Raw genomic sequence first — 19,205 nt, forward strand, 5'->3', positions numbered from 1 at the left:
GGTTGTTTGTTTTGTTGTTGTTGAGTTGTATGAGCTGTTTCTTAAATGGATGATTCTAATTTCTAACTCAGTGTGTTCTGAGGTAGCACGCCTAACCCAGCTCAGGGTGAAGTGAGTTGGTGGCAGGGTGACAATATATAACCTTGACGTACTCCTTTTCCAGTTTTAAGCCTGTCCCTTCTTCCATGTCCAGTTCTAACTGTTGCTCCTTGATCTGCATACAGGTTTCTCAGGAAACACATAAGTTGGTCTGGTATTCCCATCTCTTTAAGAGTTTTCCATAGTTTGTTGTATTCCATCAGTCAAAGGTTTTGCATAGTCAATGAAACAGAGGTAGATGTTTCTCTGGGATTCCCTTGCTCTTTCTATGATCCAACGGATGTTGGCAATTTGGTCTCTGGTTCCTCTGCCTTTTCTAAACCCGCCTTGTACCTCTGAAAGGTCTTGGTTCACGTACTGCTGAAGTCTAGCTTGAAGAATTTTGAGCATTACCTTGCTAGCATGTGAAATTAACAGAATATTACGGTAGTTTGAACATTCTTTGGCATTGCCCTTATTTAGGACTGGGATGAAAACTGACCTTTTCCAGTCTTGTGGCCACTGCTGAATTTTCCAAATTTTCCAACATACTGAGTGCAACACTTTCACAGGCACTGATTGCAAATATTTAAATGTAGCAGTGGGGCCTTAGGTTCCTTAGAAGCGGAAATAAGGATTCATTGCCCATGATTTATTAAGGCAGAACCCATGAAGGAGTGCAGGGCAGGGGTGAGGGTGCCTAGCCCTCAGCTGAAGGTACTTCTCTGGAGAAGGTCATGGGAAGAGTCCTCAGCCACAGCACCCAGGAGTCTGTCACTGGGAGCTCCAGCTGGTGAAGGAGAGGGGCTGTAGCATCGCCCCTCAAGGCCCACAAGGCACAGCAAGCAGACACCCTTGGGTCACACACCCGCTTGTCAGCTCTGTCCGGCTTTATCTGGCTCTGGAATTGCCCTTCTCTGGAGTGACGATGCGGATTCCGTGTGAGGTTGAGGTGATGTTAGCTGCTGCCTGGCAGGGTGATTATCTCCTGATGGGTAGTGTCACGATGGAGAGTATAGGGCTGGCTACTCCTGGTGCTCCCTCCTGGGGACAGAGGGGCTCTTCAGTGTGACCTTGCACTGTTCATGGTTCACTTATTGTTCCAGTTGCTGTTAGACTTGGATAGTTGGTGGCATTAATTACACAGATTTTTCTTTTTTTACATTACATGGCTATGTACACTATTCTGATACATATAGTTCATAAATTAAGGTTCTTTAGAAAAGTTATGTGCAAGACATGCAATACTGGATTTATGTTAATACAATGGATCCCAGGATGTGATTAGTTGGAGAAAAAAAAGTTGGACTAGGCACTTTGGCTAAAGGAAGGAGAAGTTATAACACAGAGCACACGCACTTCTGGTTTGAAGGGCAGCTGCAGCAACATGATCTGTGATAAACTATTAATACTTGCTGCGGCCGCTGCTCGGTGAGTAAGAAGCAGTGATCCCTCACCTGTGACCTCCAGTCTTACCTCTCACCTGGGAGCCCACCAGGCCACCGCCTGCCCTCGAGGCCGATTTGCAGTCACTTGTTCTCCGTCACTCAGCGGTGTCTGACTCTGTGACCCCATGGACTGTAACGCACCAGGCTCCTCTGTCCATGGGATTCTCCAGGCGAGAATACTGAAGTGGGTTGCCAGTTCCTCCAGGGGATCTTCCCAACCCAGGGATTGAACCCATGTCCCCTGTGGCTCCTGCATTGTGAGATGAATTTCCTACCACCAAGCCACCTGGGAAGCCCCAATTTGCAGCTCAGCTCCTCCTATTTCCCTGCCTCAGCCCTCAGCCCCCAGCCCCCACCCCTGAGTGAATACAAATTCCCCCAGCTCTGCTCCATCGCTTCTCTGGGGACTGCTTATGAGGCCCCACTCTGGGGCCAGAAATGACGCCCATGCAGATACTGCCTCTGCAGCCAACCTCACCCAGTAGCCCCGCTCCGCACCCAGAGAGCTGGCACCTCCTCCAGCCGTACCGACCACCTCTTAATGTGTCTCACAGGATGGGCACGGGCTTCTGGCACCTATGCCTCCGGCTCCTTCTTAGCCTTCTCCCTTCTCAGCCCCTCAAACTCAGTCTCTCCCTTCTTAGCTCCTTGTGAAGAGCTAAAGCCCAGGATGGTTTTCTGAGGATCAGCTTGCTGCAGAGGGTGGAATGTGTCCCTCCAACAATCCTATCTTGTCTGGCACAAATGGTTTATCCCTTAGCATGTCATCCATCTGCCCGTTCCGAATTTGTGCTTCTGATTTTATTAAACTGCTGACCTGCTCCGTTTAGTCCACATAGTGGGGGTTCACATGATTTATTTTTTGTAAACATTTCAGGCTTATGGTTGCCAAGGGGGAGGAGGATGGGAGAGGGATGGACTAGGAATTTGGGGTTAGCAGATGCAAACTATTTATAGGGAATGGATAAGCAACAAGGTCCTACTGTATAGCACAGGGAGCTATATTCAATATCTTGTGATAAACCATAGTAGAAAAGAAAATGAAAAAAATGTGTGTGCATAACACATTTATATATATGTATAGCTGGGGGGTTTCCCTGGTGGCTCAGATGGTAAAGAATCCGCCTGCAATGCAGGACACCTGGGTTCTATCCCTGGGTCCAGAAGATCCCCTGGAGAAGAGAACAGCAACCCACTGTAGTATTCTTGCCTGGAGAATTCTGTGGACAGAGGAGCCTGGCAGGCTATAGTCCACGGGGTCACAAAGGGTCAGACACAACTGAGTGACTTTCACTTTCATGTTTAACTGAATCACTTTGCTGTAGAGCAGAAATTAGCGCAACATAGTAAATCAACTATACTTCTTTAAAATAAATTTTAAAAATTTCAGTTAGTTGCCAGCATTGAAAAATCAGATTTCACATGAAATTTAGATTTCCACGTTTTTTTTGTTGTTGTTTTTGAAAAAAGAAAGCTCCAGAAGTACCAGGCACAGATTCCTATCTGATCGCAATCAGCTCAGCAGGGACAGCATGGACACTGCCCCTTCAGAGGGCTGTGCCTCTGCCAGGCGCCACAGGCCCCACCTCTCCCTGCTGCCTCGCAGGCCACCCTCTCCGCTCAGTGTTACCTGCCTGGCCGGTGAGGACCCTCAGTAAAGAAACTGAAAAAGAGACAACACCGTGCAGGGTCTAGATTCCCATGCAGGCTCTGCTTGGTGATAGCTACGTGGCCCTGAAAGTTGACAGCCATCATCATTGTCATCACCAAGGAGATTTTTGCCTGAATGATGCGCAGATGAGACCAGACAGTTTGGCTCACACTTCAACAAAGGTGGACAACTTACAGAGAAATTGCTTTGAGAGGCTCGGGGTGGGGAGGCTGGCGGCCAAGCTGAAGGTGGGTTTCTAAGGCTCTGGGACTGGGCTGATGTCAGAGGGATTGTGTGAAGCCCCCGAAACAACCTGTGAGGAACTCTGCATGAGCTGGGGAGAGAGGCCAGGGTGGGGCAGGCAGGGAGGAGTCAGGGTGTAGCTGTAGGTTCTAGGGCTAACAGCTTCTTTCTCTTGGCATGTTTATATCTGTGTGTGTGTGTGTGTGTGTGTGTGTGTGTGTGTGTGTGTATTTTAAATTGGTTTCTTTTTTATCGGATCATAGTTGATTTACATTGTTATGTTAGTTTCAGGTGTATAGGAAAGTGATTCAATTGTACATATATATATTTATGTATTTTTCCCCATATGGCTTATTATAAAATACTGAGTATAGTTCCTTGTGCTATATGGTAGATCTTTGTCATTTATCTATTTTATATGTAGTAGTGTATCTCTCTTACCCCCAAATTCCTAATGTATCCTCCCCACCCTCTCTTGGTGTATATATTTTTTTTAAGTTTTATTGAGATAGAATTTGCATATCACAAAATGTACTAATTTACAACATACAATTCAGTGGTTTTTAGTATGTATCAATCGTCACCACAATTCTAGGCTCTTTTTATTGCCCAGAAAGAACCTTCCACCTTCTCATTTCTCCCTCAAACTTCACAGCCTTTCGTCAACTGTAATTTACTTTGTGTCTCCATACATGTGCTTATTCTGGACATTCCCTAAAAATGGAATCATATGTCTATGGTCCTTGGTGACTGACTTCTTTACTTAGCCTGATGTTTTCAGTTTGCATCCAGCTTGTAGCACGCATCAGTACTTCATTCCTTTTTAGTGCCAAATGATATCCTACTATATGGATAAACCATATTTTATTATCGGCTCATCAGTTGATGGACATTGAGTTGTTTCCACTTTTTGTCTACTTTGAATAGTGCTGCTATAAACAGGTATTTGTTTTTATGCAGATAAGTGTTTTCGTTTCTGTTGGCTACATACCTGGGAACAGAATTTCTAGGCCGTAATAGTAACTCTGTGTTCAACATTTTGAGGAGCTGTCACACTGTTTTTCAAGTGACCGCACCATTTTTCATTCTTACCAGCAATGTCTGAGGGTCCCAATGTCATTTACATGTTTGTTTATTCATTTTTATTTAAAATGCATTGGAGTGTAGTTGATTTGCCTTATTGTGTTGGTCTCAGGTGTGCAGTGAAGTGAGTCGGTCGTATGTATACATATACCCTCTCTTAGGTTCTTTTTCCATGTGGGCCATTACAGAGTATTGAGTAGTTAGTTTCCTGTGCTATACGGCAGGTCCGTATTAGTTGTCTATTTTATATATAGGGCTCCCCTGGCTCAGACAGTGGAGAATCTGCTTGCGGTGTGGGGTATCTGGGTTCAATTCGTGGGTCAGGAAGATTTCCTAGAGAAAGGAATGGCTACCCACTCCAGTATTCTTGCCTGGAGAATTCCATGGACAGAGGAGCCTGTATTCCAATGACGTTTATGTGTTTAAATGTCAGAGTAAAGCCATTCTTTCTATAGCTAAAGAAAAAAAAATACTGCACATTATGGGGAAGGACAAAGGTGATGGGAAAACACAAATTTAGCAGAGGGTAGATTCAGAAGAATATATGTTCTCTTTATATATATATATAACCAATTTAGACCAAATTGCCAGAAGTTGCAGAATTTTCATTTAATATCCTAAGTTTGCTCTCTTTGAGGTTGCTTCTGGGGAGAAGCAGGTGTGGTCTGGGTCTAGCCTTTCTGAGGATTGGGTGGCACCTCAGTCACTTTCCAAAAGGTCAGGAGGCAGACTTGTATCTATTCATCAACTATGTTCTCATGGGCTGGATTTGATAGTTGTAAATTTTCCTCGCTGAGATAAAATCCCACATGGACATTTGCCAACTACCTATAAACAACTGTGGTGGTTTAAAATTTGGTGAACTGTGTTTTGACAGCTTCTGTAAATAACAAAAAGTAGCATTACAGTTTCTATCCAACATCTATCCAACATCCAACCATGGGATGCAGAGGCCTTTCAGCTGTCTTTCGCCTGCAGATGTTGAAACTGCTCTATAACTGGGTAACCCCAGCCATCACTTCGTTTCTAATCTTAGACAGCATTATGGATCAGATACAGTGCTATTCTTCCTGCACACATAAGTAAATGAAAGCATGCTAATGAGAGGTACTGAAATGTTACCTCTTCCTGTTTCCATGACTCTAGAAAGGTTCATCTTAAATCATCTTACTCTGCAATTTCCCTGGCAGTGTCTATCTCATACTGAACAACTGGCTGAAATCTGGCGCAAATCCAGTCAATTAGCTAGTTGTCCTGTCCATGTGGCATCACCTGACCCTCCTAGCATCAAGCTGATTCAGTTGACCAGTTGGTTGGAGCGCTATAGACAAGCTCACCTGAAAGTCTCCTGGGGTCCCCTCTAGTTGTGATATGCAGAGTACCACCCTAATGGGAGAAACCCATCAGGTTTTGGTTAACCCACTGATTCAGTTGACCAGTTGGTTGGTGCACTATAGACAGGCTCATCTGGAAGTCTCCTGGGGCCCCCTCTAGTGGCGCATGGGCTTCTCTCGGTGCAGAGCACAGGCTGCAGGCTCTCAGGCTTCAGCAGTCTTGGTACATGGGCTTAGATGCCCTGAGGTATGTGTGGTCTTAGTTCCTGGACCAGGGATTGAACCCATGTCCCCTGCATTGGAAGGTGGATTCTTAACCACTGGATCACCAGGGAAGTCCCAAAAAGAGCTTACAATGGAAGGCCTCAATTTGTTTTATTTTGTTTTCAAGTGTTTCTCACAAAATGTTGAATCCCAGGCTTTTGACTCCTGGAGAAAGTCATTGAAAGGCTGAAAAACAAAATTTAGGAAAGTAGTATTGACCTTACTAGAGCTTAGCTTAAAAACTGTATTACTCTGCTTTTCTCCCTTGGATTTTGTGCACATTTGATTTGGAAAATTGCCCTTGGTTTGCATGGTACTAAGGATTGGAGCAACACCAACGGATGGTCAGTTTAGGAATGTGTGTATCAGGGGCCAGGGTAAAAGGTGGAGTACTTTTTTTTATTTAGGGCTTTCTAGTTTTTGTATAAATTCTTGGAATAATACATTAAATTTAATAGATACATTATATGGCTTATATGAAACTACCAACCTAGTATCATGGACTAAACAGTAAGAAACTTTAAAATATTGTTATGAAAACTATTCATAGATTAGCTCCCAGCTCTAGCATTTAAGAATACAGCATAAGGAGTTTCAGTGTCTACTCCTGGAAGAAGCAAAGGTAAATATTGCGGATGGCATGGTTTCTAGAGTGTGATTTTTTTTTTTTTTTTTTTGGTCATGCCATGTGTCTTATGAGAGCACAGAGTTGTAAGCACTGGACCACCAGAGAATTCCCTAGAATGTGATTATTTAATGCATGTCAAAATATTTAGAGTAGCTAGCAACCAGGGACCTGCCCTAAGATGAGCAGCCCTGAATTTCGTTCCTTACCCCACATTATCTGTACCTCTAGTGAGTTGTAGATGCTATTTTCTATATGATGTATTAATTCTATTACTGTGTTCATGTTTAAGTGACGTTATCCTTTAGTTTTTAGAAGGTCTTTTGTACTGTGTGATTCCACTCAGAGCAGGTACTCAGACTCATCATGTTTAGAGACAGAAAGCAGAAGGGTGGGTACCAGAGGCTAGGGGATGGGATTGCAGTTTAATGGGGACAGAGTTCCAATTTTGCAAGTGATAGAAGTTCTGGAGAAGGACGGTGGTAATGGTTGTACAACAGTGTGAATGTACCCAGTCCCACTCAACTGTGCCGCTGCTGCTGCTGCTTGGTCGCCTCAGTCGTGGCCAACTCTGTGTGACCCCGTGGACTGTAGCCTGGCGTGCTCCTCTGTCCATGGAATTCTCCAGGCAAGAGTACTGGAGTGGGTTGCCATGCCCTCCTTGGGAACTTCCCAACCGAGGGATCAAACCTGAGTCTTCTACATTGCAGGCAGATTCTTTACCACTGAGCCACTAGGGGAAGCCCAAACTGTACCCTTAGGAATGGGTAAATTTTATGGTATATACATTTTCTAAAAAAGGTATTTAGAAATATGAATGGGGTACATATTATCTCTGTGAATGACAGGTAACATGTCACCAGGTCACCTCTAACTTCTTCGAAATTCAGTTCCCTTCCCCACCCCACCCCCAGAGAAATATCTTAACTTCCTTAACCAAGTATGCAAGGGGACCTCATATAATAATACTTCTGGTTGTTCCCTAGTGTTTTCAGAATTCCATCTTTTCCTAAACTAATGGGATGTGTGTAAAATTTTACCAGTGGGGAGAACTAAGTAGGGTTGGGGAAGAAATTGATTTAGGGGCAAGAAAGGAACTTGACAGTCACACCAGCAAGAGAAAAAGCATCAAACCTCCCTGACTCCTTGCCTCCTTCTTGGTCTGTGTGTGTGTGTGCTTAAGTCATCTCCAACTCTTTGCAACCCCATGGACTGTAGTCCACCAGCCTCCTCTGTCCATGGGATTCTCCAGGCAAGAATACTGGAGTGGGTTGTCATTCCCTCCTCCAAGGGATCTTCCCCACCCAGGGTTTGAACCCATGTCTCTTATGTCTCCTGCATTGGCAAGTGGATTCTTTACCACCAGCTCCACCTGGGAAGCCCAATATTGGTCTAAGCTGAGTCTAAAGTAAGGATGGTATGTAATTCTGTAAAGGCAAAAAAAAAAAAAAAAATTAGATGCCTGTTAAGTGACCATTTCTTTATGTAAATTTGTGTTTGTCCTTGTTTGACTATGTCATTAAAGATCCTGGGTCCACTGTGCTTTTGGTTTGAGGCCCCAGTCCCAGTTAATTGTGGCTTTGAAAGTGAGATAAGCGGCATATGGAAGTTCACAGGAACATAAATTATCTGAGATTGCAAGGGCATACTTTGAAATCAGAAACGTAATTTACTCTGCATTCTTCATATCTTTTCAAATTGTGGCACATTCATCTGGGGATCTGGCTTATTGAGAAACTATTTTGTCTGATTTCTTTCTATTTTTTGTTGGTCATCTTCTGAATACAGCAATTTACACCTCAGGCTTGAAGGAAACTAAATGGCCAGTCCCCAGACACCCCTACCCCTTTCTCTCTACATGCATGGCAGGACTTGAGGGGAGGTTGGTAACATTTGAGACAAAGTCCTGGGACTTTATAAGCCTTTCTTGATGATGGACTAATTGAAGAACTTGCCTTTCAAAAAGTTCAGCAAATAAAGCCCAGAGGGATCAGTTTTGAAGAGAAAATCAATCGGGAAGAAGCTGTAGGTGTGAACAGTGAGATGGCTTAGTTTTTGAGGTTGTTAGAGACCGAGGAGAGGGACATAGCATGGCAATTAAGAGCTCGGGTCCTGGGGTCCTGGCTTTCATTCCCACCTCAGTCAGTCCAGTTAGTCAGTCATGACCCCGTGGACTGCAGCATGCCAGGCTTCTCTGTCCAGGCTTCTGTCCAACTCCAGGAGCTTGCTGAAACTCATGTCCACTGTGTCAGTGATGCCATCCAAATATCTCATCCTCTGTCATCCCCTTCTCCTCCTGCCTTCAATCTTTCCCAGCATCAGAGTCTTTCCCCATGAGTCAGTTATTCACATCAGGTGGCCAAAGTATTGGAGTTTCAGCATCAGCATCAGTCCTCCCAATGAATATTCAGGACTGATTTCTTTTAGGACGGACTGGTTGGATCTCCTTGCAGTCCAAGAGACACTCAAGAGTCTTCTCCAACACCACAGTTTAGAAGCATCAATTCTTCGGCCCTCAGCTTTCTTTGTAGTCCAACTCTCACATCCATACATAGCTACTGGAAAAACCATAGCTTTGACTAGATGGACCTTTGTTGGCAAAGCGATGTCTATGCTTTTGAATATGCTGTCTAGGTTGGTCATAGTTTTTCTTCCAAGGAGCAAGTGTCTTTTCATTTCATGGCTGCAGTCACCATCTACAGTGATTTTGGAGCCCCCCAAAATAGTCTATCACTGTTTCTATTGTTTCCCCATCTATTTGCGATGAAGTGATGGGACTGGATTCCATGATCTTAGTTTTCTGAATGTTGAGTTTTAATCCCATTTTTTCACTGTCCTCACTCACTTTCATCAAGACGCTCTTTAGTTCGTCTTCATTTTTTGCCACTGGTGGTGTTATCTGCGTATCTGAGGTTATTACTGTTTCTTCCAGCAGTCTTGATTCCAGCTTCTGCTCCATCCAGCCTGACATTTTGCATGATGTACTCTGCATGTAAGTTAAATAAGCAGGGTGACAATATACAGCCTTGAGGTACTCCTCTCCCAATTTGGAACCAGTCTGTTGTTCTATGTCCCATTCTAACTGATGCTTCTTGACATACATACAGATTTCTCAGGAGGCAGGTAAGGTGGTCTAGTATTCTGATCTCTTTAAGAATTGTCCACAGTTTGTTGTGATCCACCCAGCCAAAGGCTTTGGCATAGTACATAAAGCAGAAGTAGATGGTTTTCTTTGGAACTCTTTTGCTTTTTCAATGATCCAACAGATGTTGGCAATTTGATCTCTGGTTCCTCTGCCTTTTCTAAATCTAGCTTGAAATCTGGAGGTACATGGTTCATGTACTGTTGAAGCCTGGCTTAGAGAATTTTGAGCATTACTTTGCTAGCATGTGAGATGAGTGCAATTGTGTGGTAGTTTGAAGATTCTTTGGGACTGGAATGAAAACTGACCTCTTCCAGTCCTGTGGCCACTGCTGAATTTTCCAAATTTGCTGGTATATTGTGTGAAGCACTTTAATAGCATCATCTTTTAGGATTTGAAAGAGCTCAGGTGAAATTCCATCACCTCCACCAGCTTTGTTCACCATAATGCTTTCTAAGGCCCACTTGACTTCTCATTCCAGAATGTCTGGCTCTAGGTGAGTGATCACACAATCATGGTTGTCTGGGTCATGAAGATCTTTTTTGTACAGTTCTTCTGTGTATTCTTGCCACCTCTTCTTAATATCTTCTGCTACTGTTAGGTCCATACCTTTTCTGTCCTTTATTATCCCCATCTTTGCATGAAATATTCCCTTGGTATCTCTAATTTTCTTGAAGAGATCGCTAGTCTTTCCCATTCTATTGTTTTCCTCTATTTCTTTGCATTGATCACTGAGGAAGGCTTTCTTGCTATTCTTTGGAAGTCTGCATTCAAATGGGTATATCTTTCCTTTTCTCCCCTGCTTTTTGCTTCTTTTCACAGCTATTTGTAAGGCCTCCTCAGACAGCCATTTTGCTTTTTTTGCATTTATTTTTCTTGGGGATGGTCTTGATCACTGCCTCCTATACAGTGTTACAAACCTCTGTCCATAGTTCTTCAGGCACTCTTTATCTATCAGATCTAATCCCTTGAATCTATTTGTCACTTCCACTGTATAATTGTAAGGGATTTGATTTAGGTCATATCTGAATGGTCTAGTGGTTTTCCCTACTTTCTTCAATTTAAGTCTGAATTAGGCAATAAGGAGTTCATGATCTTAGCTCTAGTCAGCTTCTAGTCTTGTTTTTGCTGACTGCATAGAGCTTCTCCATCTTTGGCTGCAAAGAATATAATGAATCTGATTTTGGTGTTGGCCATCTGATGATGTCCATTTGTTGAGTCTTCTCTTGTGTTGTTGGAAGAGGGTGTTTGCTATGACCAGTGCATTCTCTTGGCAAAACTCTATTAGCCTTTGCCCTGCTTCATTCTATACTCCAAGGCCAAACTTGCCTGTTACTCCAGGTATCTCTTGACTTCCTACTTTTGCATTCCAGTCCCCTATAATGAAAAGGATATCTTTTTTGGGTGTTAATTCTAGAAGGTCTTGTAGGTCTTCATAGAACCATTCAACTTTCACTTCTTCGGCATTAGTTGTTGGGGCATAGACTTGGATTACTGTGATACTGAATGGTTTGCCTTGGAAATAAACAGAGATCATTCTGTTGTTTTTGAGACTGCACCCAAGTACTGCATTTCAGACCCTTTGGTTGACTATGAAGGCTACTCCATTTCTTCTAAGGGATTCTTGCCCACGGTAGTAGATATAATGGTCATCTGAGTTAAATTCATCCATTCCAGTCCATTTTAGTTCACTGATTCCTAAAATATTGATGTTGACTCTTGCCATCTCCTGTTTGCCCACTTCCAATTTGCCTTGATTCATGGACCTAACGTTCCAGGTTCCTATGCAATATTGTTCTTTACAGCATTGGACTTTTACTTCCATCACCAGTCACATCCACAACTGGGCATTGTTTTTGCTTTGGCTCCATCTCTTCATTCTCTCTGGAGTTGTTTCTCCACTCTTCTCCCATAGCATATTGGGCACCTACAGCCTGAGGAGTTCATCTTTCAATGTCATATCTTTTTGCCTTTTCATACTGTTCATGGGGTTCTCAAGGCAAGAGTGCTGAAATGGTTTGCCATTCCTTTCTCCAGTGGACCACATTTTGTCAGAACTCTCCACCATGACCCATCTGTCTTGGGTGGCCCTACACTGCAAGGAGATCCAACCAGTCCATCCTAAAGGAGATCAGTCCTGGATGTTCATTGGGAGGACTGATGTTGATGCTAAAACTCCAATACTTTGACCACCTGATGCGAAGAGCTGACTCATTTGAAAAGACCTTGATGCTGGGAAAGATTGAGGGCGGGAGGAGAAGGGGACGACAGAGGATAAGATGGTTGGATGGCATCACTGACTCAAAGGACATGGATTTGGGTGGACTCCAGGAGTTGGTGATGGACAAGGAGGCCTGGCGTGCTGTGGTTCATGGGGTGGCAAAGAGTCGGACACGACAGAGTGACTGAACTGAACTGAACTGACACAGCATGGCTTATAGTCTTCTTCAGTTAGACAAGGCTGTGGTCTGTGTGATCAGTTATCTGTGATTGTGATTTTCATTCTGTCTGCCCTCTGAGGTATAAGGATAAGAGGCTTATGGAAGCTTCCTGATGGGAGAGACTGACTGTGGGGGAAACTGGTTCTTGGTTCTGATGGGCAGAGCCATGCTCAGTAAATTTTAATCCAGTTTTCTGTTGATGGGCGGGACTATGTTTCTTCCCGGTTGTTTGACCTGAGATCAAACTATGGCGGAAGAAATGCGGATAATGGCGACCCCCTTGAAAAGGTCCTGTGCACTGCTGCACTCGGTCCCTCTGACCCTGCAGCAGGCCGCTGCCAATCCATGCCTCTGCTGGAGACTTCTGGACACTCAACAGGCAAGTCTGGGTCAATCTCTTGTGGGGTCACTGCTCCTTTCTCCTGGGTCCTGGCGCACATAAGGTTTTGTTTCGGCCCTCCAAAAGTCTGTTTCCCTAGTCCTGGGTAAGTTCTGGAGGCTCTATGGTGGGGTTAATAGTGACCTCCTCTAAGAGGGCTTATGCCACAATCAGGTCTGCTGTACCAGAGCCCCTGCCCCTGTGACAGGCCACTGCTGACCCATACCTCCGCAGGGGACACTCAAACACTCAAAGGCAGGTCTGGCTCAGTCTCTGTGGGGTCTCCTGGTGTGCACAAGGTTTTGTTTGAGCCCTCCAAGTGTCTCTGGAAGGTATGGGGTTTGATTCTAAATGCAGTTTTGCCCCTCCTACTGTCTTTCTGGGGCTTCTCCTTTGCCCTTGGACATGGGGGATTTTTTTTTTTTTTTTTTTTGGTGTGATCCAACATCCTCCTGTCCGATGGTTGTTCAGCAGCAAGTTGTAATTTTGGAGTTCTCACAGGAGAAGATGAGCGCATGTCCTTCTGCTCTGCCATCTTGTGGCCCTCACCATTCCACCCTCATCTCTTATTAGTTGTATGTCCTTGGACAGCCCCACACTGGCCAGTTTATTTATCTATGAAATGGTCTGAATAATAGTGCTTACCTCCCAGGCTGGCTGAGGCACAAGCACATGGCTGGAACATGTGAAGAGCTACTACTGAAAAGAGAAAAAGACTTTAAAATGTCCAAGTTAAGATTCCCACCAGAAATGGGGTAAAGGCAGTCATTCACTAAAGGAGAAATGAGGTGAGGGAGAGAGAATGCTGTCTGGGTCTGGTTTTTCCTTACTGCTGTGTAACAAACCACCCTGGAAGCAGTGGCTTAAAGTAACAGCAGTCATTTGTTTTGCTCCTGGATCTGCATTTTGAAGGCTCCTTGATGGAGAAAGTTGCCCTGCTTTGTGCAGAGTCAGCTGAGGCTGCTTAGCCAAGCCAAGGGATCCACTTCCCAGGATGGTCCACTCGCATGCTGGCTGTTCCCTGGGCTGAGCTGGGTGCAGGGCTGGTAGCCTCTGTTCTCTCCACATGGGTCTCTCCAAAGGCTGCTTGTGCTTCCTGCCAACCTGGCAATAAGGTGAGCACCCAGGAGGATCAAGATATGCCAGTCTCCTGGGTATGGCCTTAGGAAAGCAATGTAGCATCATTATTTCCACTGCTCTCCAGGAGCTGAGTGGCCAGAGAGCCCAGATCCCAGGGAAGGAGACTGGGGATGCACCTCTCAATGAAAAAAAATGGGTTTGTTTTCATATTTGTGTATTTATTTTTGCCTGCTTTGGCTCTTGGTTGAGATACTCAGGTTCTCAGCTGCACAGAGTCTTCTCTCTAGTTATGGTACAGGGACCCCAGAGTGCATGGGCTCCGTAGTTGAGGCCCACAGGCTCAGTTGCAGCATATGGGCTTAGCTGTCCCCTAGCATGTGGGATCTTAGTTCCCCGACCAGGGATCAAACCCATGTCTACTGCATTGTAAGGCAGATTCTTAACCACTGGACCACCAGGGAAGTCCCAATATCGATGAGCTCACTCAGATTCAATTTTCTCATGAGTCTTCTGTACATTTGAAAAGGACTGGGTCTCATACAAATACGTCATTGCTGTCCACAGCTTTGGATCTCTAAGTGATTCCTGTATCAGTGAGTAATTGACAAGGGAAAAGTCCTGCTAAATTGACATGATTACATAGTCTACATTATGGTTTAAATTTTATATATGTCTCTGTGAAGAGGCTTCCCTTTATCTTGATGGTTACAAGTAGCATGTAATAGCTGATGATTAATTTATTGTGCCCTCTGAATCCACCATCTTGTAATAAGTTAGCATTTGTCATGCTTTTTACTGTTACTGAATCATGCTTGGGTCTGCTTGCCTGTGTGCAGCAAAGCCATCCTAATGACAGCAGATCATGGTGAAGGAAAGTGCAGTGTTAATTATAAGCACCCAGGAAGGAGTCTAGACACCTAGTGCTTAAAAGGCCTGAATTCCTTGAAAGATTTCAGGGAAAGGTTTTTAAAGACAGAGTGAGGAAAGAGGGTAGTGGGGTGTGTGGTCAGCTCATGGACATTCTTCTGATTGGATTATGGTGAGGTTATCAGGAGTCAGCATCATCAACCTTCTGATTCCAACCGGTCTGGAGTCTACATGCTTGTGGGTAGCATACTGGTAACTTCTCCCACCTGGTGGGAATCTCAGTATCTACAAGACAGCTCAAAGGATGTGGCCCAGAACATTGTCTATAGCCCTTGAGGAGGAACTGAAGGTCCTTGACTTTGTCTAATGGCTAAAGTATTAGAATTTTTTCTTGCCTGATGGTTTTCCTTTCTTTCTCCATTTTCTCATTCTCTGATTAAATTGACTCTTTGGAACTCAGGAAAGGTCTAGGAGGCCACAGTTTTTCCACAGTGAAGAGGCAGGTAGAGGACATGGGGGTCAGGGCGGGGAGTCTGTTCCAGGAAGGCCCCATGCAGTCCCTCTTGGTGACATGATCAGTCAACTTTCATTCTCCGAAAAGGAGTCCAGTACTATTTATGTCAAGATGGCTCACTCAGTCCACTCTCTAAACATGGAGGTTTTTTAATTAGAGAGGAAATTTGCTTTTATGTTATCCCCAATAAGTTCACAAGATTATACATTCTCTCAAGAAATCGTTGATTACTCCTAACTAACACAATGTTAGATTTTAGGGTAAATGATGAAAATAACATCAGAGTAAAGTAGAAACAAATGTTATATAATTTACTGGAAATTAATGCAGTGTCTGGCCCTGTTCTAGCATTTATTTAGAAAAAGGACAAGAAAGAAATTTGAGTTTATATTATTTTATAATATTTACTTTCTGTGAGGGAAATTGGTACTCTCTTCTTCTAATAGGCACAGAGTTTGTACATGATCATAAGACTGGTATTTAAAAACTTTGAGTTGGATTTTATTAAAAATAAGTCATAAGTCTTTTCAAGTGCTTAATATATTTTTATACATAGCCTTAATGTATTTGATTAAATGTTTAAATAATAAAGTAGCAAGGATAAAAGTTGTCATTACTTGAAGAGTATTAACTTCTATATGCTTTAATTTTTTTTATATTATTTTTATTTTGGCTGTGCTGGGCCCTCGCCACTGCATGCAGGCCCCCTGCTAATTGCAGAGAGCAGGGATGGGTGGTGAGGATGGGGAGGGCGATCTCTTTTGTGGCGTATGAGCTCTTGGACACGAGGGACTCAGCACCCACAGCATACAGACCCAGCTGCCCTGTGGCATATGGAATCCTCCTGGACCAGGGATCAAACCTATGTCCCCTGCAGTGGCAGGCAAACTCCCAACCAGTGGTCCACCAGGAAAGTTCTGCTTTAATATTTTAATTTGCTACTTTCTATAAATCATAGAAGAACTCTAATTCAGGCTCCTATTTGCATCTGAGGATTAATAGGCATAGGATATGTATATTTATTCATGTTTCTTCACTGCCAGTCACTTTTTATTGTATTTTAGCAATGGAATTTAGCTGAGAATTTTTAAGGCCCCCAGAATCTAATGGGATTCTGTTTCTTTACATACGGAAAACTTCTAAATAACCTAAGCTTCCTATCTGCCAGAATTTCTCTTGACCCAAATTAAAGTGGATCGCCCTTGATTTATGATGAAGGAAATCAGTCACATAATTTGATATTCGTAGTGTGAATAGCAACGATGAAAACCAAGTTCAGTTTTTCTACTACCTGTGTATTCCTGGCACTGCTGTGTCTCCTGAATCAAGCCACTTGGAATTTTGTGCCCTTAAGGAATTGTTTGTTTTTCCAACTGATTAATGCATCAGGAACTTGGCTTCATGTAATCATCATTAAACAAATACTCTGACACCTTTTCTATGGGAATTATCAGAGCTTTGAAGTTAGCTACAGATTGGGTAAATATAAAAAGCACTACCAGTTTTTGTTTGTTTTAGTTCAGGAAAATGTAAACATTCAACTTTTAGCAGAGGATCCCTGAGCAGCTGCTGGGGTAGCTCTGAGCAGACCCCTGGGGATACTGACTGAGACCCATACAGCCCAGGTGGCTTGTAAATCACTGACCTAATCTTCAGGGACCAGGTTCGGGCAGTGTCATTCATCATCTTGAGAGACATGTAATTTGTAATGTTAGTTTTATCTACCCAGTGCTGTAAAATACCTGATGCTCAGTGGGGCCTAAGTGTCTGTTAGGTTGAATTGCCCCCCAAAACGTAATGACTTTTAGGTACCCTGTATTTCAGAATTAGAAAACATCTCATACAGTTAAGATGGATGAACTGATACTTCTAGTAGAACCTGATTTAGAACAGAATTTATGAGTTGGTTAAAAAAATAAAAAAGCTATGAAGTAGTCATCTCACTGTTGGCTGAAGTGGTTACTCTGTATAATGACCCTTATCTCAAATTTATATCAATAGATGTAATTGAAAACATTCATATCTAAAATTTACAAGTTAATAAGAGAATAGAATAATCCAGGAGAAAAATGGGCAAAGAATACACATAGGCAATTCATAGAAGAGGAAATCCAATGGGTAAAATGAGTAGGGTCAACCTCAAAGAAATAAAAATAAAGTGACATACTATTTCACCCTCATCAAGTTGGGAGAAGTTACAATGTCCGAGAATTCTGTGTTGGTAATCAGATGCTGCTCATGGGAGGATAAATTGGTTCGAGTGCTTCAGAGGGCACTTAGGCCATACCTAGCAAAGCTGATAATTTCACTTTACTGCTCACCAGTAATTCCATTTCTCAGTCCCAGCTAGAGCAGCTCTGGTCCACATTCATAAGGAGTCCCCCAAAGGACTGTCATCACCACACTGAAGCAGTGAAAAGGCACAGACAACCTATACACCTTTCAGCACGAGAGCAGAGAGAGAGGTGATGTCGAAAGACAGCGAACTACTCATCGCTGGTTAAAACAAATGAACAGAACTTCATGTGTCATCATGGATCAATTTCAGAAGCATAATGCTGGGCAAAACCAGCATGTTTTAGAAGAGTATCAGTTCAATTCAGTTGCTCAGTCGTGTCCGACTCTTTGCGACCCCATGAATCGCAGCACGCCAGACCTCCCTGTCCATCACCAACTCCCGGAGTTCACTCAGACTCACGTCCATCGAGTTGGTGATGCCATCCAGCCATCTCATCCTCTGTCGTCCCCTTCTCCTCCTGCCCCCAATCCCTCCCAGCATCAAAGTCTTTTCTAATGAGTCAACTCTTCGCCTGAGGAGGCCAGAGTACTGGAGTTTCAGCTTTAGCATCATTCCTTCCAAAGAAATCCTAGGGCTGATCTCCTTCAGAATGGACTGGTTGGATCTCCTTGCAGTCCAAGGGACTCTCAAGAGTCTTCTCCAACACTACAGTTCAAAAGCATCAATTCTTTGGTGCTCAGCCTTCTTCACAGTCCATCTCTCACATCCATACATGACCACTGGAAAAACCATAGCCTTGACTAGACGAACCTTAGTCAGCAAAGTAATGTCTCTGCTTTTGAATATACTATCTAGGTTGGTCATAACTTTTCTTCCAAGGAGTAAGTGTCTTTTAATTTCATGGCTGCAGTCACCATCTGCAGTGATTTTGGAGCCCCCGAAAATAAAGTCTGACACTGTTTCCACTGTTTCCCCTCTACTTCCCATGGAGTGATGGGACCTGATGCCATGATCTTCATTTTCTGAATGTTGAGCTTTAAGCCAACTTTTTCACTCTCCACTTTATGGGTACATACATATGTGGTGATATTTCTAAAGTCCGTGGGAATGATGGTGAATACAGGTAGAGGTCACCCCTGGGGAGGCAAGAAGGAGCAGAGGACCAGGGAGAGGTAGCCAGGGAGCTTCAGCTATTCTGCATGTTTCATATCTGTTAAAATAAGACATTGGTTTACCCAAAGCAGAAGATTTTATAGAGCTTGGTAGTGGATAAAGGGATCTTTCTTTTATTATTTTCAATATTTTATTTATATTTGGAGTATTTCCAAATAATGAATTTAAGGCCAAGTAAAAATACTCCTGGCATCATTTTTCAAACCGTATTTGAAATCTACTGTATCCCCAAAACTACTACTGCAAAAGGATCATTCCACTTTGCCGTCAGGATAGGCTCAGGGCTCTCTGAGATGTCCCCCTGTCACAGCACCCAGAAGGTGCTGTCAGCTAGCTGTCACGCAGGAATGAGAGTGTGAGGGTTGGCTCTCCTCATGGTTTTGGTTTATTGCATAACTTGAGTATTCCTTGATACCAAAAGAGGTATAAAGAAAAATAGTATTTTATAGTTTTCTTCTTTTTTGCAGCAAAAGCCATGTGATTCCTTTGTGGTGCAGTTGTCCTGTGGATTTCGAGTTTCATGTCACTGTGGTTCATCCTCATCAGGCCTTTACTGTGGAGCCAACATCAGGTAAGGAGAATTAATTCTCAAGTTGCCAATTTCCTGACAGTTCTCAGATTGAAGATGACTTGGAAAGTAGGTC

General features: G+C 43.4%; 1 protein-coding gene across 1 annotated transcript in view; it reads left to right on the plus strand.

Annotated features, from left to right (window-relative positions):
- The window catches only part of CFAP221 (cilia and flagella associated protein 221), a 126,558-nt gene that overhangs the window by 27,236 nt on the left and 80,117 nt on the right, over positions 1 to 19,205 (plus strand). The window contains exon 7 of the mRNA XM_027965037.3: positions 19,029 to 19,132. Coding sequence (XP_027820838.2) covers positions 19,029 to 19,132 — 104 coding nt within the window. The remainder of the gene's footprint in view (positions 1 to 19,028; positions 19,133 to 19,205) is intronic.

Source organism: Ovis aries, chromosome 2 (genome assembly GCF_016772045.2).
Source record: "Ovis aries strain OAR_USU_Benz2616 breed Rambouillet chromosome 2, ARS-UI_Ramb_v3.0, whole genome shotgun sequence".
NCBI lineage: Eukaryota > Metazoa > Chordata > Mammalia > Artiodactyla > Bovidae > Ovis > Ovis aries.